Source organism: Chelonia mydas, chromosome 6 (genome assembly GCF_015237465.2).
Source record: "Chelonia mydas isolate rCheMyd1 chromosome 6, rCheMyd1.pri.v2, whole genome shotgun sequence".
In the NCBI taxonomy this organism is placed as follows: Eukaryota; Metazoa; Chordata; order Testudines; family Cheloniidae; genus Chelonia; species Chelonia mydas.
In genome coordinates, this window is record NC_051246.2 from 102,616,879 (window position 1) to 102,639,081 (window position 22,203).

The 22,203-nt window shown below is 42.3% G+C and overlaps 1 protein-coding gene across 7 annotated transcripts in view; it reads right to left on the reverse strand.

Annotated features, from left to right (window-relative positions):
- Nucleotides 1-226: 226 nt before the first annotated feature.
- The window catches only part of CCDC88C (coiled-coil domain containing 88C), a 124,448-nt gene continuing 102,471 nt past the window's right edge, over nucleotides 227-22,203 (reverse strand). For 2 of the 7 annotated variants that reach the window (XM_043549102.1, XM_043549101.1), the window contains exons 21-31: nucleotides 19,533-19,676; nucleotides 17,648-17,834; nucleotides 16,156-16,301; nucleotides 14,613-14,702; nucleotides 12,855-13,096; nucleotides 8,879-9,064; nucleotides 6,743-6,811; nucleotides 5,784-5,852; nucleotides 4,422-4,723; nucleotides 3,042-3,257; nucleotides 227-1,699 (exon numbers count right to left, since the gene is read on the reverse strand). In XM_043549102.1, coding sequence (XP_043405037.1) covers nucleotides 692-1,699; nucleotides 3,042-3,257; nucleotides 4,422-4,723; nucleotides 5,784-5,852; nucleotides 6,743-6,811; nucleotides 8,879-9,064; nucleotides 12,855-13,096; nucleotides 14,613-14,702; nucleotides 16,156-16,301; nucleotides 17,648-17,834; nucleotides 19,533-19,676 — 2,659 coding nt within the window. In that variant the 3' untranslated portion in view covers nucleotides 227-691. Of the gene's footprint in view, nucleotides 1,700-3,041; nucleotides 3,258-4,421; nucleotides 4,724-5,783; nucleotides 5,853-6,727; nucleotides 6,812-8,878; nucleotides 9,065-10,942; nucleotides 11,385-12,854; nucleotides 13,097-14,612; nucleotides 14,703-16,155; nucleotides 16,302-17,647; nucleotides 17,835-19,532; nucleotides 19,677-22,203 lie in introns of those variants that run through there. The other 5 variants (XM_037900839.2, XM_043549103.1, XM_037900840.2 and 2 more) reach the window with 3 other exon arrangements.

Consider the following 22,203-nt stretch of genomic DNA (forward strand, 5'->3'; position numbering starts at 1 on the left):
CCCAATGTGAACGGTTAACATGGGACTCTTTAATTCTACTCCTCCTATTTATAAAATGCAGCTGTTACAAACATAATTGCTTTTACTTAGACCCACTGCAAAGCCATACACTTTTGCCCTTCAGCTTTTCTTTAAGCTACTGCAAGCGTCTGGTTCTTTTCCCCAGGGAGGAGTTTGGATTTTACATGATCTTTTATGCTATCTTAAGCCATTTTTCAAAATTAGGGCTGAATTCAACACAGTTAAATATGACCCATGAATGTTTCTTTAATGCAGAATCTGGGGGAACATGGGGGGAGGGCAGTATGAAGATAGAGAGAGGGGGTGACCAATTGTCAGAGAGTGGTGAGCCCTCACAGATCCCCTTGTCTTCAGCTGGATTTGCGGGTGCTCAGCACTTCTGAAAATTAGGCCCAAAATGTTTTGTGGGAGTCTATAAGAGGTCCACTTTGTTTTAGGCACTATAGTGTTAAAGGAAAGGCCCTGGTTTGGCTGTTCAGGTCTTTGTTTTAACCGTGAAAATGTCCTTTGTTCCATTAAAAACCAATGGCTGGAAGGCATTTAGACAAACTAGAAAATGAGGTGCAGGTAAATGCCTTTTAAGACCTGCCACAGTGTCTAGACAAACGCCACTACCAAATTCCACCCAAATGTCACTAGCTTAAAACACATTACCAAGAGAACCAACGGATTACACACATCCATACTCATACCAGACAGTCTGCTGGTCCCCATGGGGATCTGGAGATCCAGGAGTGCTCCTGGAGCTGCCCCCTCTGTTGGATTCCTCTATTCCCCCTGCACCAGTGTGGCCTTCTGGTGACCTACTCTGGCATTTGGTAATGAGGGCATCACTCCGACTTTGCCCTTGGGTAACATCGCCCTCAGTGTTACTAGAGGCAGCTCTGACAGGAGTCACGGTGGCCACTTCCCCGGAGCGTGGGGCTGGCTTGGATTTGACTTTAGCCGGTGTATATTGTGTGGGTGGATAGTGTTGCCCAGGCACTGTACTCGCTCGTTCCTGCTGCTGCACACTGTTGGCAGCGGCAGAAGACTGATGAAAAGAAAGAGGCCTCTCCTCCTTTGGAGGTGCCAGAGAAAGACGTCTCACGTCAAGCTGCCGACAACGGGAATCGACACCTTGCAAGGTGCACGCTGCCTTTGCAGACTGTGGCCTGTCTCGTACGGTAGCATGAGAGCCTGGGGGCACAGAGAGCCGCAAGGTCTGACTGCCAGAGTCTTTGCCAGCACGCACATCTGCACCCAGCTTCTGAGGGCTCTCCTGTCTGTATGTCTCGGGGCCTGTGGCTCGCAGGAGGTCTGCAGAGGCCAGACTAAACGCTCTGCTCAGTGAGGCATTCCTCTGGCTCATCGTACTGGTCTGCTGCGGTTGTGCCATCTGCCTCAGCCCATTGAGTGGCTGATGTGGTAGCGTGGGAGGGAGTTTAAGAGATCCTGTGGAGTTTGCCAGCGGCTCAGATTCAGCTGGTCTAAGGTTGGGTTTGACATAGTGTCCAGGTTTAGCCACTCTCCCCTCTTCACTGGCGATGGTCATTTTTATAGTTGGTGACACATAGCTGGTAGGCATCTTAGCTGTCTCCTTTCTACCTGGCTGACCCAGCTGGTTCCCAACAGGAGGGGGTTCATTTGCTTTTTTAAAATAATCACTCAGCAAGTCATCTCTGCTACTGGAAGTGTCCTACGGGGAGAAAATACACACATGGCACATTAAAGGCAACACTGTTATAAGGAAAATGCGTTTAGCGAGCGATTTTCCTCTCAAGGATGTCACAACATAATTCCACACATCAAGCAACCCAGGGATGAACACAAAGTAAATGTATGAGAGAGAGCACCTGGCACTACGTACAACATGCCTCACTTTCAAAGCGCTTTACGCACTAATTGGTGTGTCAGTGTCAACTTTTGAGGGACCCTCAACATCTTATATAAAACCACTTATTTCGTGCCTATAGCTGTGAGCACTGGAGGAAAGAATATCTAAATGTAGATCAATGAGTTACATGATGACTAAAATTAGATTGTGACAGCCTTATTTGCCAGTTTAATTGTCACCAGTTAAAGAAATTCATCTTGATAGCACCCTGGGCTGCAGCTCTTTTGCTTCATTTAGTATCGGCCAATTTAGTGCACATCAGTGATTGAGTGTTTGTCATTTCTAGAACGCAGGCTGTTATGGACAACCCCTTGTTCCAATATTAGTGAAACAACAGGTGATTACTCTGAGTGGACGTGTGCTAGCAGCCTACTATAGGGCAATTTCACTGGGCTTGGGTTTTTTTGGACCAAGGCCAACATACTGCACATATTAGATGCTGTATGTACAATAGATGAATGATTGATCATCCAGAAATTAATGTGCAATATTCTGAAGGCAAATAATTAACCTGGCCATAAAATAAAATATACAATAAATGCTTAATGGAGATGGACTCATGCAAAACATACGGATGACACTATCAACTGCTCTTGAGGTATTAGTACAAGGCATGCTGTGAACAGTTAATGGGCATGTTAGTTATAAAAAGAATGTGCTGAAACAACCTGATGTATTTCATTTCTTTGCTCTTCTCTGGGGTAGTACGTCATGGTTTAATATAGCTTTTCATTTCACTAGAGTTTACAGAGAAGGTTACTTCCAGCAGCAAAACCCATTTTGCTCATAGTAAAAAGTAATAGTTATAAAACAGCAGCTCATAATTCCCTACTGTGTCAGAAGCATTCCAGGTTCAATCAAATGCGAAGAGTCTGGGTTATTTTTTATGTTAGTCTAAATCTCTGTTGTGCATGTTAAAATTAGAGGGCCACCATATTGTGCTATTACAATCCTCCCACCAAATAGGGGCTCATGCTCAACACTAGAAATACTTTAGGAATCGTTAATATGAGTAATTTGGCTACTTTAGTTTTTAAACTAAAGTGGTGATGAAACATTAAAACAAGCTTCCATAGGCGTTAACGTGCTTGCAGGCTGGAGTGAGGGGGTGAGCCGTTAACTGCACAGTGATAGCGATGGATACCCTGGGGATATACAGCGAAGTTGCTCTCCTACTCCCCCTGCCAGTTCTGTGGCTCACACTGTCACAACACGAATGACTGAGGACTGGTTCGACTGAACGCGAAGGTTCCTGATGGAGGGAACGAGATGGGAAATGGCAGGAGGGATACAGTGCATCAGCTTCTAACAGAAATTGGTGCAATGAGATAATTTCGGTCTCATTTAAGATGTGTCGCCGCTGAAAAGGAACAAGGATGACAGAAAGAATGAAAATGGAGACATGATCACATGGTTACAGACAACGAGTGTTTTGCATTCAACTAGTTTACCTCTAGGGGACTCAGAACAAGGGACTAGGGTACATTTTAAAAGGTTTGTCTTAAACATTGAGGACCAAAGTTCGCTGATGTCATAAGAGGGTGAGACTCCGACGACATCAGTAATGCTACTTGGCTGTTGATGTACCATTAACTTTCACTCACTTATGCCAGCAGTGAATTTGGTCTGAAGACATCAACATGTTTTGTATTGCGACATTTCACAAGACTGATATGCACCATCACTAAGCGATACAAGACGTTTACAAACAAATGCATATTATTTCCTATAAAACATCTTTAAGAGCATAGTGAAATACTGTAGGATTGATTTCACCAACAGCACAACAGTACCACATGGTTCATAGAAACAGATAACACAATCCAGGGGAACAGAGACTTCCCTCCCCCAAATCCTTAATAAAATCCCCCTGAAAAAATTGGATCATGAGATTTTTTTAAATAGAGCAGACCTTCTTTAAGATGCACACTTTATCATTCAATTAATGATGCTCATCAAGCTTCAGTTTTTGGCAGAGTTTTACCAGCCAAGAACTGTATCAAAGGTTCAGATGATTAAAATTTAATTCTGTAGAATACTGCACAGAATGGTTACTAGCTCACAAATAATTAAAACTCACCTAAACTTAGAGCTGGTGGAATAATGGGAAAGTTTAAATCACAAAGAATTAATAGATGAAAAAAATACCAATATTTCAACACATATCACTTGCAATGAATTATTTCACTAGCTCTAGCTACAAATATAAAAATAAACTAACAGGATATTTGTGATGTATTATCCTTAGGGTTTTTTTTTTGAGGGGGGGGGGGGTGTTCGCTTAAATGCTGATTTCCAGAATTCATAGCTCACAATGAGCTTTGTGTAGCTCGAAGGCTTCTCTTTCTCTCACCAACAGAAGTTGGTCCAACAAAAGATAATACCTCATCCACTTTTCCTCTCTCATGAGTCTCACAGTTATTAGTGAGAATCTCACTGTATTTCTTATTTTGTCCCCTCCCTGTCACATCAGCTTGGAATATTTTCATGTCACCTGAGATAGCTATAGTTTTATTTTACGTACACTCGGTGGGGATAACTTGTTGGTCTCTTCCAGAAACTCTTCCAAAGTCACCATGTCATTGCCAGGAGAAGCAGATCGCTGCCTGCCAGCATAGGATTGGGTTGGGTTACTCCTCTGAGGTATGTCATAAGAGATTGAGCCATTCCTGTGAAGGGAGGGGTCTTGTCTGTTGTTAGAGCTTAAGATGGCAGAAGTGGAATGACAGATGTAGCTGTCTCTGGGCAAGGCAGGTGTGTCTCTACTTGGCACCATATCTTCACTGCTGAGGCTCTCAGATCTGCCGTGGATATGATCTGAAGAACCTGAGGAGGGGAATAAGCAGCATTAAAAATGCTTATTTTCCTCTATTTTAGCAGAATGTCAACTCCCTACTGAAGTAAGTATGTATGATTCAATTCCTTTTCCATGCTGAATATGTCAACTAAAATTGGACTTTACAATCATTATTTCCTCCTCCCCAAAACCATATGAAATCAAAGATTCAGAATACCAGGAACAGTATATATTCCAAAGCTTCAAAAAGGAATCCAGTTAAATGAGCCGAGGTACTTGCCCCCAGAACAGGAGTAAGAAGTTCTACTTCATGAGCCAGATTCTGAGCCACAACAGAAGAGCACACAACAAAAGTCAGCTTTTCACCTTGATCTCGGGGCTGTTGTGTGCAGGGCCAGTCCTCAAGTCCCCAAGGTACAGCAGCCTTGATGCTCCTCTAAATTATGCTGGTTGCTAATGGTCCTAGGGAGTTGAAACAGCCACCAGGGGGTTGGTATAGTGTGGTAGCGTCCTGGCCACATCCCTTCCTAGGGCCAGGCTCTTTGCTAGCAGCAGGCATGACAGCTGAGCCTCCGTGTCAGCTCTGTGGCACTAAAAGAGCCTCATAGCCCTGGCTTTGTGCCAACTTGAGAGCCAGAATTTGCCAGTGAGGCAGCAAAAAGTGGCTTCACCACGTTTAGCCTAATAGGTTTATCCTTGTCAATAGACAGAACTCTAGCAACCTAGAGGGCATGTTTCTCTTATGAAGTTGTGCACAGAATGAGAATGCTGGAGAACTGCTTGTGTATACAGATAGAGTTTAAGTCTGGACTTTCATCCATCAGAATACCCCAAAATGATGCCTGTGATATGGCAGAAGAATTGGTCTCTCTCTGTCCTAGAGTTCAGGCCATGTTAGTCATGTTCATACTTTAAAAAATTATTCTTGCTAGCATTGTTTCAAGTCTCTGTGGTAGCCAGGCCCCTGCTCAGATTACAAAACCATGTTATTTGTTCAAGCCCAACTGGAAAGAAAAGAAAATGCTTTGCATGCAATTCAATTTCATTTCCTGTTCGGCAGAGGGTACCTCAGCTCTGAAAATATCTTACCTTTCAAGTTGAGAGGTGAACTATTGCTGGATGCATTTCGACTGTTCTCTAAACTATTTGGCTTGGAAACTGTAAAGAAACAGGAATATTAAGTTCATGAGCACATAACAAGGTCAAAAGTGCCTAAGAGCCCAAGTTCCATTGATTTTCAGTGAGACTTTGGATGCTAAATGCCTAAGTGACTTTTGAAAATATGACTTTGGTACTTTTGAAAATTTTACCAGAATGTGATGTACATCAAGTGAGAGCCTGGACACAACACAAATCAACCCTATTCTTCCTTTGTCAGGTGTTTAAGAACATCTCATTTTCTTACTACCATTTTGTGTATTCTTCAGTTCGCTTCTACAGTAATTATGTTTGCCACAAAGAGAAATTTTAATGATGAAAAGGGCTAATGTGATGTTACGTTTGATATACCAAGGTAGTTTTTATTGGTCCAACTATGAAACATGCATTTTTATTTAAAACGTTTTCTCCTTCTTCTCTTCTATTTTCAAGATCCTTTTTAGAGGCGAGCTAGTGAATTTTTAGTGCTGTTAACCAGCTTGCAAATTCAAAGTCCTCCCGGAAGGCACTTATTACCCAGAGCTGCTGCTACCACCCCCGAAGAAATCTACTATGGCTGATTCCTTCCCTCCCTGTTATATGTAAATATTGATCTTAAAAATCAGTGCATGCACTGAACATGCTGCTGCTGAGGCAGGTCAGTTTGTCTTGATTATGAATTTCTTCTTTTTTTTTTATAAGTTTCGTTGGGAAATAATGAATTTTTTTTTTAAATCTTAAGATAAAAATAAAACATTTGGATCTAAAACCCTAAAGAAATTACTAATAAACAATTTCAGATCATTTTATAATCCGAGTTTAACTATAATGGCCTATGAGGGTTTGTTTAGACATTATGAAGCAGGCCCCAATATAGAGGGTTAGTGTAATCTTACATTCCATAAACTTACCATGTTGTCTGTTTCTTGAAAACTCTACCTCAAGGGATTGGTCACAAAGATTATCCTCTGAATTATATCCTGGAAAGAATATAAGATTTAGTAGGTAACATTAAGTTTAGGAAGGTCAATCCCAAAGATTTGCCTTGAACCATTACAGTTTAAGTGGTAAAGCCTGTTGAATGACTTATAAAGGTTACATGGGAGAAGTATCCATCTCTTTGGCCACCATTTTGAATCAAGAAAAGGAGTACTTGTGGCACCTTAGAGACTAACCAGTTTATTTGAGCATGAGCTTTCGTGAGCTACAGCTCACTTCATCGGATGCATAGATGAAGTGAGCTGTAGCTCACGAAAGCTCATGCTCAAATAAACTGGTTAGTCTCTAAGGTGCCACAAGTACTCCTTTTCTTTTTACGAATACAGACTAACACGGCTGTTACTCTGAAACCTGTCATTTTGAATCAATGGGCCCACAGTCAAGTTGTGGAAAGACTAGTGCGTTGTAATGTGACCTCCCACATGGTAGCTTTGCTAGTGTAAAGAAGCCCTATAACTAGGGCCTTACCAAATTCACAGTCCATTTTGGTCAATTTCACAGTCATAGGATTTCATGATTTTAGCTCTTTAAATCTGAAATTTCATGGTGATGTAACTGACCAAAAAAGAAGTTGGGGGGGATGGGACGGGCACTTTCAAGGTTATTGTAGAGGGGTTGCGGTACTGCCATCCTTACTTCTGCGCTGCAGCTGGCAGCAGTGCTGCCTTCAGAGGCCGGGTAGCTGGAGAGCGGCAGCTGCTGGCCAGGACCCCAGTTCTGAAGGCAACGCCACCACCAGCAGCAGCGCAGAAGTAAGGATGGCAGGGTACGGTATTGCCACCCTTACTTCTGTGCTACTGCTGGCAGGCTACTGCCTTCAGAGCTGGGCACCCGCCAACAGTCGCCGCTCTCCAGCTGCCCAGCTCTGAAGGCAGCCCAGAAGTAAGGGTGGCAATACCATGACCCCCCTAAAATAACCTTGCGATCCCTCTGCAACTCTCTTTTAGGTCAGGACCCCCAATTTGAGAAACGCTGATCTATCCCATGAAAGCTGTACAGTATAGGGTAAAAGCACACAAAAGACCAGATTTCATGGTCCGTAACGCATTTTCCATGGCTGAGAATTTGATAAGGCCCTACCTATAACTTATCAAGGGGACCACTGTGCTACAGCTAGAGCCCTGCACGGATATAAAAATGTGGATCCTCATCCACCAGAATAAACATGCATCCAACCCATCCGCTAGCCCTCTTTTCTGTGTATCCACATTCACACCCGCAGCAGCAAGCCATCTTGCAACGGCTAGTGATGGGGAGGGTGGGGAAAGGATCGGAGATGAGTGAGCGGGGGGTGGGGTCTTGCAGGGAAGAGGCGGCACAAAGGTGGAGACTGGGGGTAAGGGGCGGTGCAGGGCCAGGGTCTTGAGGAGAAGGGACGGTGCGGGGGCATGGGGGGAAGGGGTGTCGCATTGTGTGCTGCTCCTGGGGACTTGCAAGGGATGGCAGCAGCAGTGTGTGTTGCACCACAGTGGGGCGAAGAGGTGAGGCGCTGGGGCCCCGCCTGCTCCAATCCCTGTGGCTGGGGGCGGGCCCCGCTGTCCAGCAACTGGCGGGCCAGGAGCGCAGCCAGTGCTGCCAGGACGAGCCATGGTGGGGACACGGGCATGCTGGAGGGACCCGAGCTGCTGGACAGGAAGCGGTGTGGCGAGCGGGTGCTGGACAGCCCCGGCTCCGGCTCCAGCCTGCCGCCCAATCCCAGCCACTGGCCTCAAGTGCACTGCGCCCCCAGGGCTGCCCAATCTGGATAACGTGGGGCAGGTGCCACCAGTGAGTAGAGCCCTGCGTGGCTGTATCTGCATCCGATCCACAAAAATGGTCTGTGGGTATCTGCATCCGGGGATGCGAATATTCGCGAATATGAAGCGGATATCCATGGATTTGCAGGGCTCTAGTTATAGCATGTGCTGAGCTTCTGTAATTGTAGAAGGCCTATTATGTACCTTGCAGTATCTGTTATGATGGGAGGTCACATTACAGTGAAGTGGGGCTCCAAGTACTGGGAGTTGGACTAGCTGTAGGCAGGCTAAATGCAAGCTTGCACCACGCACCTTTGGGTTTGCTTTGGTGCCTGGAAGTGGGAGTAGAACTTGAAGTGGTCACATGGATGGCTGAGGTGGAGTAAGTTCTGGAACCCAGCTCCATGCAGTGCTTAGTGGCAGAGTCTGCTGAATTTTCAACATTATCATTGCTGCCTCCACGTTGGGAAATTCGGTTTGGTTTTAGATCCATTAATGCTGAGCATGGGAGAAAGAGATAAATAAATGAGGCAATAGAGGACAACACAGTCAAACATGTATGTATCTATCTATCCACTTTCATAGACACAACAAGCAGGCACACACACAAATGCACAACAGAGGCGCTAGTTTTGCAAGCTTTTCAAGAAACAGTTCACTCTTGGGGAAGAGATTTCTGTAACCAGTTTTGTAATCCTATGTCTGCTCACGAGGGAGCTTCGGAGTGACAAGGGCTAATTTAGTGTCAGTAGGAAGGTTGTTTTTATATATGCAACACATATTTTGAAAGGAAGAGGATAGACATGGGAGCAAAGACATGAAAGCAGAACAAATAAGTGGGATATGAAATGCCTTAAGGTACATTTTATAAGCACTTGCTTCAGTAATAAAAGGGAATAAAGCTTCGATATATTGACGAGTCAAAGCCATATTCAAAACAAAGGTTCCTGATTTTAAAATCACCTAACAGGATTCATGCAAAGATATACTCTCTGTCCATACAGAATTCTGCTGTGATAAGAGCTCAGACTCTCCAGAGGGCTTAAACTCTCCTCCTTCAATGCACTGATTTCTTAAACAGGATTTTTGGTTAACAGCAAATACTGCCTGCTAAAATATTAAACACACCTAGGTGGACAGAAAGTCTTTTTTCCAGTGATGAGGTGGAATGTATTAAAAAACCCCAATTAACACAGCTGATACATATTTTAAGGCTCAAATAAAACAGAGCGAAATTTAAAGCCTTCATTTTAGAAAACAGCCTTGATGAGAAGCAAGATTCTGGTTTCCTAAATAATGGTAATTAGATACTGAAAACAAAGCAGAGCAAGGTGGTCAGAATAAACAGCTGGCAGGGACAAAACAAAACCGGTTAGTTCAAAGGCACAGGGCAGCAACACAAATGTATTAGAGAAGGTGGACGAGGGTACTATTGGGTTATGCTGTTTCTGAAAGTTTCTCTCAGAAAAAAAGTCTTTTATAGCAGAGGTACAGTCTGTGTGTGCTTCCACAGCATGAAGTCTACACCATTTTTATTCTCTCCCACATTTTAGAAGTTTATAGCACAGCCATAAAAATTGTTATGGGCTAAAACTTGCCATGCAAGTCAATATTTCAAATTGCCTTTGAAAAATTAATTTAGTGCCCTTCAAAGATGCTGAATTAATAGCCCTGGAGACTGATGCTCTCTATTAATCCAAAGAGCAGGTAGCGACAGTGCAAACTTCTCTATGCTGCTGTGCCTGTGTGCTCAGCTCTGATATGGAGGAATCACCTCTGGGAGAGAAAGGGGAGTTTGGCCTCTCTGCTGAGGATGACCACAAGGGCACCAACTGTGATATGGACACTTGTCCAACAGGAAGTGGATTATGACCTTGAGTTCATTTCACAAGCCACCAAATAGCAATGACTACTAGATGGTAAGGAGTTTGGGCAACTAAAAGAGATCAAATCACCTTTTGTGACATAAAAACACTCTCAAAAACCAAATGCTCAGAGGCTCAGATCTTACCCCCCAACTTTCATTCAAGATGAATTTTTACAACCAAACTTATAAAACTTCTAAAACTGGCTGTTTAGAATGCAAATGTTTAGACATTTGGAGAGTAGCATTGCTAATGAGAGCCACTATATCTCTAGATCTAAGACTGCCTGAAAGCATAGAGAAATTTTAATAAGGTGGCAATCTTAAATTTAGCTGCACAGAGCACTGGAAAAATCTCCAAGATTTGAGTGTGCTTATATATTAGCTTTGTATTTTAGTAGGGATAATACATTGTAGGAAGCATAGCAAAAGCAATTTCCACATTTCAGCTGGACATGATGCAAGTCTGTAATTGCAAGAAGACAATGAAGCCCACAGCAACTTCACTTACTTATAACGTGCACCACAGCCAGTATACATACGCATACTGTATGTCATAAGGTCCCCTAAAAGTATACTGCATTGAAGAAATGATCCATAGTGTGCAATAATGATTCATCTTCTACTGAAAAAATTAAGTCCACATTCAACTAATCTGTGCTTGTATTTAGTTTATTTTAAGGACATGCTGAGTGTTTGTACCAATGTGTGTGTTCATTTAAGCATGTGGGTTTTTTTGTTTTAAACTTGAGAAATATATGAAAATAAAGACAAGGTGTTAGAAATCTCCCATTTCCGAGAAAGAAAGAGTTTCATTAGGAGAGGATGGGATGTCGGAAGAAGACCAGAACCGCAGACGATTAGTGAGAGACTGATGATTCGATGGAGACTTAGGAGGCTTTTCTTTGTCCTTGCTTTTGCTTCTCAAAAAGGCAATCTTTTTGCGTTGAGCAGCTAAATTGTTATCACCCAGGTATTCCAAAAAGAAGAAGAAGAAAAATAGTGAACAAAAAAATAAAAATATAACTAAAATGTCTTAAAACAGCTAAGTGACAACACAATCCAGTGAAACATGAAAAAGACTAAACTATGACTAAATAATGTTTAGGGAATCAGATTCATAATTAGTTAATACGGTACACATGAGCAACCTCTATCTAGAACTGCCAATAATGTCATCTGTGATAATAAAATGTATTATAACATATTATATATACACTTGATATAATTCATGTGCATCGAAACATTACTTAGTGGTAACATATACAGCTTTCCACCACCGCAGTATCTGAGCACCTTCCATGTAAAATCATAGTAACAGTGAAGTCCTTAGAGGACTTCATGGAGTCCCTGGCACTCTGAAGGGGCCTGACTCTGCATTTCTTGCTCATCCCAAACTCTCCTTTAGGTCAGTGGGAGCTTTGGATGCACACAGATCGCATTTCACATTTTCTGGAATTACACACAGCTAAGATACAGATGATTTTAAATATGCCTTTTCATTGTACATTGGTCACAGACCATGCAGAATGGGGGTGGGGGATGAGGGGAAAGAGGAATTAAAACAATTAAAGACTTTTCTAAATTGCCGTTTGTAATAATGGAGCCCTCCATTCTTCCCTCACACCCAGCATGAAACCATGAGTGTAAGTTCTTGAGACCATTCAAGTTGTTCCTTGAAAAATATTCTTAGAGGACAAAAAGTTAAATGGAGGCAGATCTGAGCGATCTCAGTAGCAGCAGTGAAGGTTGGAGGTTTTTTTTGCAAAGTTAATAATTCATTAATTTTGTGGGGGTTTCCATTAAAATTCTGCATTACTGGGAACATTTGATTCTTGTACAAAATAATTCTCCCAATTGCACACAAAAACAACACACTACACTAAATATACATGCACAAAATTATATTCCTTTTATATCACATTCTTGCAACATCACAGAAATTACTTGTTATAACTTTGCATTAGGAAACTCTTAAACCGACTATAAATGGAAACACTCCATTGTCTCCACAAATAATAGGCATTTATTAGAAATTAAAATTATTTTATTCTTCTTGCATTTATTTTCTGAGAGTGCCCTCTGCTGGTGCCAAACTATACCACACCAACAACTTTACAGAAAAGGCTAGTGAATTACATAGTTTCACAGATGGACTTTATTTTCTTTTTGCAAGCTAACTTAATTTTGCCCATCATCTTATTAAGTAACATGCAACATATGCAGGGAAAATGTAAAACTGAAAAACAAGTCACAGATAAGGAAAACTAATAAATATAAATACTGGTTTAATATTAAAAGGGTATAACTCATGGTGACATAATATATTATATAAGAATCATGCCTATTAAGCCTTCCCAGCAAATAAAATGCCTAGTGTGTGACTTCTATTTCATTAACTACCTCTCTAAGCCAGACATATACCTTTGTTTGAAGCTCCATTGTGGCTCACTTTCTCTTCCATAGAGTTTGACCCCAGAGAGGTGTTATCCAGACTCTCCTGCTGATGCCTGAATATCTGAGAAGCAGATGGAGATGATGCGGTCTCTGTGGAGTCAGAGTGCCATCGAGGACTCTCCACTGATGATATCAATCGCTCCCTTGTAGCCTCTTTCTTTGGCTTGATCAGTTTGACTAAAGCTCTGGCTCCAATCCAGTGGTTTTTCCTGTTAGAGGAACATTTTGATAAGGGAAGATCATAAAATACTTGAACATTTTTTCCTTGAAATCTAGAACTGTGCCACAGCTTCCCCTCTCCCCCCCACTTTTAAATTACGCTGAGAATTAAGGCAGGGTGCAGGGTCCCCAGAGTGTGAGATGTGGAGATCTTATCATCAAACACGTGGTCAGGGAATGATTTCACAAAATGAAAGTGGCTGGTTCTCCTCCTTCGAGGTCAGTGTCAGTCAAGGGAAATATTTCTCCAGAGCTAGTGATCTGAATAAGGGGACTGTCCCACGGTTAGAAGCAAAACCATATGTGTGGACCCACATGAAACATTTTAATAGGGTGGGAGGCCTTGCTACATGAATAGGCTGAAAAGTTGTGAAATCAAGGCTTCAAACCATTAGTATGGATTGTCCAGTGCACTGGGCGTGTCAGACGTTTATGCTGGGGTTCACACGGTTTTGTTGTTTCATTGATTTTTTTTAAAAGGCCTATTCCTCTGTTTGGACTGCTTATCCCCCACTGAAAGAGCAGCTCTGGAAGCAGCTCTGCTGCTTAATCATTGTTTGGGTCCTATTGTCTGTGATGCCAATTCAGTGTCAACGGGAAGATGCAGTTCCAAAGACAGACAGAGGTGGCTTTGTTGATTAAACCATCCCACTAGTCTGACAGCCCAGATTAGTGGCCATACATTGCTTAGCAGGTCCTCAGATCTGATACCCTAGCTTGAATTCGAGCACAGGATTTGAAACAAAAACTGACAGATTATATTGTGAGGCTTTCACAAACAGATTAAACGACCCCACCCTGATCAGCAATTCAGCATCCTTTGGATATCAGGATCTTGTATGGCCCTCAGCACTGGAATACCTTGGCCTCTCCCATTACTAAAATATGATAATTTATTTCTCTCTCTCCCCTGCTACCAGGAAGCAGGTTTAGGGAATGGTCTTTTAAATAGATGAATCTGACATTTTACTTAATAAACAGTCACTCAGGCCCCGCTTCAGGAAAGCATTAAAGCACCAATAGAGGCACTGTTCTGTCCCCTCCCCCCCCCCCCCCCCCGGCTCCCTCTCAGAGATGGGTTCTGCTGCTTGAAGCTCACTCCTGGAGGAAGAAGAAGGTATTCGTCAGGGCAAAATGGCTCCCGGTAGAAGCTTATATTGACTCAGATCCCAATATGAAGTTACTGGGACTCCGCATGTGCACTGGAGTCTATGTTAGCACATGCTAAACAGGATTTCAGCTTGAGTCAGTTAACTTTTGTGTGGATGTCCAATGGAGTTTGTGGGGGACAATGCACAGGCTCTCATCAAGAAGAATGTCAATTAAAGCTAGAGGCTTCTGGGGTGAGAGGAGGACAGCGTAGTGATGACCAGAGGCACCAGTTGCCCTCTTTGTCACATCTCCTGGCAGGGAGTCACAGGGTTTCAGTCCTTTCCAGCTATGAAGATCCCCTTTTGTTCTCAATTCTGTATTGCAATAGTGGCATGGAAATGGAAGGGAACTTACTTTTTTGGAGCAGGATCATAAAACTTGTACTGATCCATTATCTTCTCTTCCAGTTTTTCTTTGTGTCTCCTTAATGTATTTAATTTATCACTGTGAAAATACAAAAAAAAAGGTAGATCTTGAAGGATTTGCTTGGATTTCACCACGGTGACAAAATGGAAGGGCAAGGCCACCAGTCACCAGGAGAAGAAAGAGGCCGTCCTACAGGTTAGAACTTTACAGATCAAAAAGCCTTCTTATCCAGTGCATTCAAGCAAGAGAAGTAATTTAACTCTACTGATCTTATTCACTAACTGTCTAGGAAAACAAAACGCAAACACACCTTAATCTTACTGACATGTCAGTTTGATACAGTTGTCATAGATAGAAGGCTCACCAGTTATGGTCTCAATAAAGAGAAGATAGGTAGTAGGAAACCAACATGCCTTGTATTTTGAACAATGCCAATGTTTTCAGAGAGTCATGCTACAATGCTAAATTATTTCTCCCAGTTCTTTTAGCTACCATTTAATTGACATGCTAGCAAATCTACAGGCACAACTTTTCTTTTCAGAAGCCGGTCTGGTTTGTCTCTATCATATGTTCATCCAGGTGTTTCATTTACAAATACTATTTCAATAATTTTTCCTCGTACTGAAGTAAAACTCAGTCAGTTATTCCCAGGATCACTCCTACCTCCTGGGTCTGTAAATCCAAGGATCTACCCTACAGAGGAACAAGAATGTATTTCGTTCATCCTCACTGTAGTACAGGGAGAGCCCATATATCCCTGTGAAGATTAGATTGTTTGTAGATGTAAAATAGAAGAAAACAGTGCCATACTTTAGTGAATCAGTTTAAAAAAAGAGATTGTGAAAGTGGATGAACAACTTGGATCCTTAGAGACTCTGTTCCTTTAAAAGAATATTGTGTTGAATACTTATGGAAACATAAATCACTAAAATGAGCTTAAATATTGCTTAATTGGCAGCAACCCATGTTTAGTGCCTGGAACACATGCTATCCTCCACTCCTCCAGTATTCGCAAAAAGAAAAGGAGTACTTGTGGCACCTTAGAGACTAACCAATTTATTTGAGCATAAGCTTTCGTGAGCTACAGCTCACTTCATCGGATGCATACTGTGGAAAATACAGAAGATGTTTTTATACACACAGACCATGAAAAAATGGGTGTTTATCACTACAAAAGGTTTTCTCTCCCCTCTCCCCACTCTCCTGCTGGTAATAGCTTATCTAAAGTGATCACTCTCCTTACAATGTGTATGATAATCAAGGTGGGCCCTTGGGGGTGGGGGAGAGAGAAAACCTGGATTTGTGCTGGAAATGGCCCACCTTGATTATCATACACATTGAAAGATACAGCTTCTCTACAATGTCTTTATTCTCCTTAAATGGTCCTTTACCTACCTGGGGAATCCAGTGAGCCCACCAGTTATCTTGATCTTTCTGCTTCTGATATATAACATTTTCCACACTCACCATTTCTTTTCTTGCCTATCAGCTTACTCCTACTTGTCACAAGTCAATATTTCTGGTCTCTTACATGTATTGCTTCTGCTCTTCATGATACTGTTCCTTGTTCTCCATGTTTTGCTCCAGTAGCATTTGGTTCTGCTGACTCAGCATCTGGATCTGGCTTAGGAGATGATGGTTCTCTTCTTCCAGATTTCCCTTTAGACGGGTAAGCAGCTAGACAACAGAATAAGAGGTAAATTTTCCTTTTGCACTTGACTTCACTCTGAATGCAGTATAATAAATTAGCACAAGTACAGAATTACCTGGGTACAGAGTCATAGATTTTTAAGGCCAGAAGGGACAATCATAATCACTTAAGTTTGACCTCCTGCATAACATAGGCCAAAGAATTTCCTTCAGCGATTCCTGAATTGAGCCCATATCTTGTGGTAATTTGTCCTCACAAACCCTCTTTGGAGTAGGGGAGTGGTGTTATCCCCATTTTATAGATGGCGAACCGAGGCACAGAGATTAAGTGACATGGCCAAGGTCACACAGGGACTATATAGCACAGCCAGGAGCTGAACCCAGTGTCCCGAATCTCAGTTCGGCGCCTTACCCACAAGATTATCCTGCTTCCCAATATCCTGTACTTCTCTCTCCCCAGCTGTATCTTGGTAACATTGCCCTTCTGCTACTCAAAAGTCCAGCACCACAGTGTGCTGAGTATCTCCTGAGCATCACCGGACGCCCTCAACTCCCACTTAAGCGAGGGAAGCTGAGGGTGTTCAGTACTTTGTAGGACTGTGCCCTAAAAAGATGTGGTAGCAAATTCAACTCAACAGAAGTGGATCTTTAGCCAGCAGGTTTAGAACTCATTCAAAGACAAAAAGGCCAAGGGGTAACTGGATTTCTCCCCCTCCCTCATATTTTGGTAAATAAACCGTGTACAACTTTTACCACAGGCAAATACGCTCAGTTTTACCAGTTCCTTCATGCTGGCTGTCACTGTTTCAATCACATGGAAAAATTCAACATAGTCATCAGGTTAAGGACAAAACACTAGTCCTCAAGCCAGGATCCCCGACTGCAAGGGCGAGCAGCAAAGGAAGGTGGTAGAGGGGTAGCTGGTTCAGGAAGTCAGAGGATTCCTCACCTTCCAAATAATTCCTCCCTCTGGGTTTAACCCCTTCTGAAAGCCTTTTTCTCCTGCCTTGCCCCAGCTCACACCAAACATACTCCCAAGGAGCAACATCTACCGTGCAAATTTCCTGCTACTCAGTGTGTGTAACCAAATCTTCTTCCCTACGGTCAGCGCATCACCTCTTTGATGTGCCTGCCTCAGAACCAATAAGCAAATGCGCAGCATGAGAGGCAGCTGAGCTGCAAGTCTGGCTTTCATTTCAACTGAAAACTTAACCGCAGGTGATTTTCTTCTGTTGCTTAGAGCTCAAGGTGAACAATTTCCAAAGGACTGGAGCACATTTTAACAGATGCCCTTTTAACATAGAGGAAGACGGCTCCTTTGGAAAGGATGGCCCTACCTCATGCGGGAAAATGTCCTACTGCTAGATGCTCACCTCACAGTGGTTATCAAGCTTGGTCAGGGAGATATCCATGGACTGGTGCTGCTCCTTCAGCTCATCATAGCGAGCCTCCCAGCGGTTCAGCTCCAGCTGAGAATTATTCAGTGAGGTTTTCAACTCCTTAGTGTGTGCATGCAGCCCCTCATACTCTGCCTTTAGCTGGCTATGCAAGAAATTTACCCTAAAAATGAAGAAACCAGGGAGCTTACATATAATACTCAACAACTGAAAGCCACAATACCAGTATGCTGAGTCATTGTTGTTAAATCTAAACTGAATTTGTCAAGGCCAATTTTTAAATATCTCTTTACTTGATTGTATCTTACATGTTAGCTACAGCACCAACAGTATCACAAAATGTTCCATCTCTACAAAAGAATTGAAAGGAAAAGAATAGAGAGCATAATGCTTACTACACCTCTTTGGTACTTAAGCATTTAGGATAGGTTACAAGTTTCCACGATAAAAATACATTTAAAAGCATTCTGATGTAAAAACAGCCCCACCGGGCACAAGTAAGAACTATCCATTGGAATTTATTTTCCTGATGCATGAAATGTAAGTGTTATTGTGCACTGTATGTCATAGACATTGCAATACTTCAGTAAATTAGACAACTTGTGTTTTTTTAAGTCAGTATTAATGCTAAAAATATCTACTATTCCTGAATGCCTTTTAAATAAATAATAAAAAAGAGTGAATTCTGACTGTTGACAAATAAATCAAACAAACTTACTTCTCCCCCAACCCTCTGAAATTTTGGGACAATGTTCCAAAGCCCTGTCCACATAGGAAAATGACCCAGGGTTGAAAAGAGGAAGCTCAGAGAACCCTGGTTTGCACAGCAGTAATGCAATAACCTGCATTCTATGAGAACAGCATAAGGGGTATATCTTCAGCAAACTCAAAGAACATTTGATTTTTAAACATGGTTAAAACTATGATGTATACATAAAGCCTCAGGTCTTGCTTACAACAAGCTACTTCTTAAAATTTCCCCATGAACTTGCCTGAACGGTTCAGGTTCACTGGTTGTACCAACAACTCTAGTTCTACCAGCCTGAAACATTTTTATCACAGTCTTGTCTAAACTTACTCAAAGACTAGCCTACTAGTGGGTTCCAGCATGGTTTAAAATGTGCCCAGTGAGTATACAAACCACTGAGCCCACTTTTAACCCATGTTTAGTTCTTGTACTTAAGCCTTGACACAGTGTTGCTAGTCTGGACAGGCTATTACAACTTAAAATAAGGAACATCAGAGCTTTAACTCCTGGCACCAGAGTACCTCTTGAACAAATCAGAAATAATATCGTTACAAATGTAAGGGAGACAATACTGGGTAGCACTTTCAGCTGACACTGAATACAACATTTCTTCCACAAACTTTTTGTAGCAAAGCACCCTCTAGTGATTCCTCAACAACTGGAAGGCATGTTCCTCCTGTTTCCCACCGTGGGGCAAATTCCACATTGATTTATGCCCCATGCAATTCCATGGATTTTCATGAGATTGCAATGCCAGAAGTCAGCACAGAATTTGGTCAGTAGACCCTTTATAAAACAGATCCACATGCGAACAGAAACCATAGCCCCACCCTATCTGGAATGAATGCAAGTCACAGCAGCAGACGACATCTGAATCACTGACTAACAATAATTTACAATTATTAGAAAGCTGATTATCTACCAGCGATTAAGCAAACATGAGCAGATTAACAAAATAGAGCTATTAGGGAACAGAAATTCTGTTATGACTAGACACACTGAAGAAGGCTTCCAGGAACTTTATGTTAGCACAACATTGGATTAGAGCAAGTCTATATTGCATAGGATTAATTTTTACTAATATATGCAAAACACTGTTCCAAGCAGCCATACCTGTCCAGTTCTTCTCTCATCTTTTGATTTTCTCCAGTGGCTATTGCATTTGTTCTCTTTTCTTGCTGCAGAACCTCTCTCTCGGTTTTTAGAACAATTTCCAATTCTTCCAATTCTGCCTTGTATTTTACTAAACTGTTGTACCTACAAGAGACAAATAAGCATCTTCTGGGCTTTGCCTACACATTTTTATTCCTTTAGCACAAGATTTCTCAGTAGATAAAAATGCATCCATTAGAAAACAAGACTTCGTCAATATGTATATATGTAGTTGAGTTCAAAAGAAATCTATAGTAAGTGAGTGAATTCAGGCTAGTCTATAAGCCTATAGGAGACTACACAATTATATTTTTGACTGAATTGAAATGCAAGTTGTAAGTACTGTGATCACTCTGTACATCCTGATCAACTGGTACAAAGCAAGGATTTCTCTGCAGTGAAGGAAACCTAAAGGGAGGGTTCCCAGACACTACTGCACCATTTACTCCAACACACCATTCAGAATCAATTACTAGGGGCAGGTCCCAAAGCATCTGTGCAGAGCATAAAGAGGCAGCCAAAAACAAGAAAGGAGTGAAATCAACTACTTATATCAGCCCTCAAATATTATATATAGGAGGCAGACAATGTGATCATGACACGTGAGTGCCAAAGGAGTGTTGTTGAAGTGTTGTAGCCTTTTGTAGTGGTTGACTGTGTTGCTCAAATGGTTCTACTCATTTGGTAATGAGAAATCCCAGAGGGTATCACAGGGTTTTATTTGCCCCAAGGCCTCCACTCTATTTCACCTCCTGATTTGTGCAGTTTGCCTATGGAGCCATCAAGGGCAGCAAGGAAGGGAGTGAGAAAGCGCAGTGGTGTTGTCTCTGTGCTGAGGACACCCAGCTTTACCGTGACATCTCTCCTGACCCTGCTGGCCCAGTGGAACAATTTCCCTAATGTCTAAAGGAGACAGGCATGGATGAGGGGGTTGAGTGTCCCTTCCAAGCCATGGCTGCCCATTTTTCAGATAACACTAATCCCTTACTGCCACCTAGATATAAGGCAGGTTATGGCCACTTTGCACCATAGTAAGTTGTTCTCAGGTGGATTTTCTGCAACTGGGGTCCTCTGCCAAGGTTTACGTTTGCATAAACTGGGCTAGACTATATAGGACTCTGGCTCAGTGAAGTGGAAATGACCAGTGTCTTGACTTAGCACAGCTTTTTGTGACAATGGTGTGCAATCACTGCTGGAGGTGGGACAGCAGATTTTCACCCCATAGCATGCTTCTGCTGGGGCAGGTATATCTGTTGTGATTCATGGAAGAACTCTGTTATAAGAAGAGTCAAAACAGCAGCCAAGCAGAGGATAGAGAAGTACATTAAAAAGGTACAGTGAACAAATAGACTTCTACTGCATTCATCTGACCAGGCATTGGCAATTCTCATTTCAAGAGAGGTGAAAGCAGACCAAGGATAGTTACTTTGCAGCCACAGTAAACAGTAAAAACAAAACAAAAGAAAGAGAGCAGCACCAAAATGTACTGACTCTTGCCAAGTTATTTCTCTTTCAGGCTACCATCCCTCTCCCCCAGGGGTCACATTACAGCCTGTTCCAAATTCCAGCCCAGTGAGCTCCCTCACAGAGGAGTACCTGTCTACCACACAAAAAGCTGCTCTTTACTATTCATCACCAGGGGCAGTAATGGAGTTGAATTAACCTTGTTTATTTCTCTCGTTCAGCTGCAGGACATTTTAAATACTGAGCGTTCAACGTCCACATGATGAATGGAAGATCCTGAATGAGGGGGATAGTTTCTCATGTAAACCTGAGGTATTAAGGGTTAGATTAGATGACCACTGCAGTCTCTTCTAACCCTATGATTCTATAATTATTTTCCCTTCTGTGAAAACATTTATGGATTTTTATTTTTTTACAAACCCCTTGCTTTGCCTTTGAATCTTGGCTCTAATTTAGACTTTTATGTCCAGCTTCAAGAATTATTTTCAAAAGACAGCCCATGTCAATCCCAGAGTTTGACCAAACCAGCTCTATGTCAATATCCTGACAGAGGTCATCAAGGCCTTGTCTGTATGGAGCCGTACAGAAACTCTCTTATCACTGCCCTCCCGTTTCTGCAGCTTGACTGGCACTAGTATAGGTTTGCTACCAGCAGCTTTACACCAAGTGTCCAACTCTGAGCAGGGTTAGACAATCTAGAGGTAAATCAGTCAATGGCCAGTCTTCACTAGTATCCCCACTGTTGGTGTAGCACCAGTGCCAGTCCAATGGTGGGAAGATTTCACTATAGGCACAGACCAAGTGCATCCCAGTACTCATTCAGTCTACATTGATCAAGGACGTGAATGGCCGTATTCCTCTACACGCCTGTTCTGACAATATTACTTGGCTTCCACTTGCTGCTGCTCTGTTTGTACCGATACCATGGGTGGATATTTGTGACTGAGAACATTTTTAAAATGCACAGCCATGATGAGAAACATATGCAGAAGCAGCCCACAAAGCAGCATTACCAACCAGCCTTGGTAAGTTAATAATGCAAGTCCCTGCAACATGTAATTCTGCCTGGCAGGACCTATTTTCTCCAGTGGGAAGAGTTATTTCAATATCTGTGATGGATTACAGGTTTCTACACAGCAAGCCATACAGAACTGTGTAATCTCTAGCC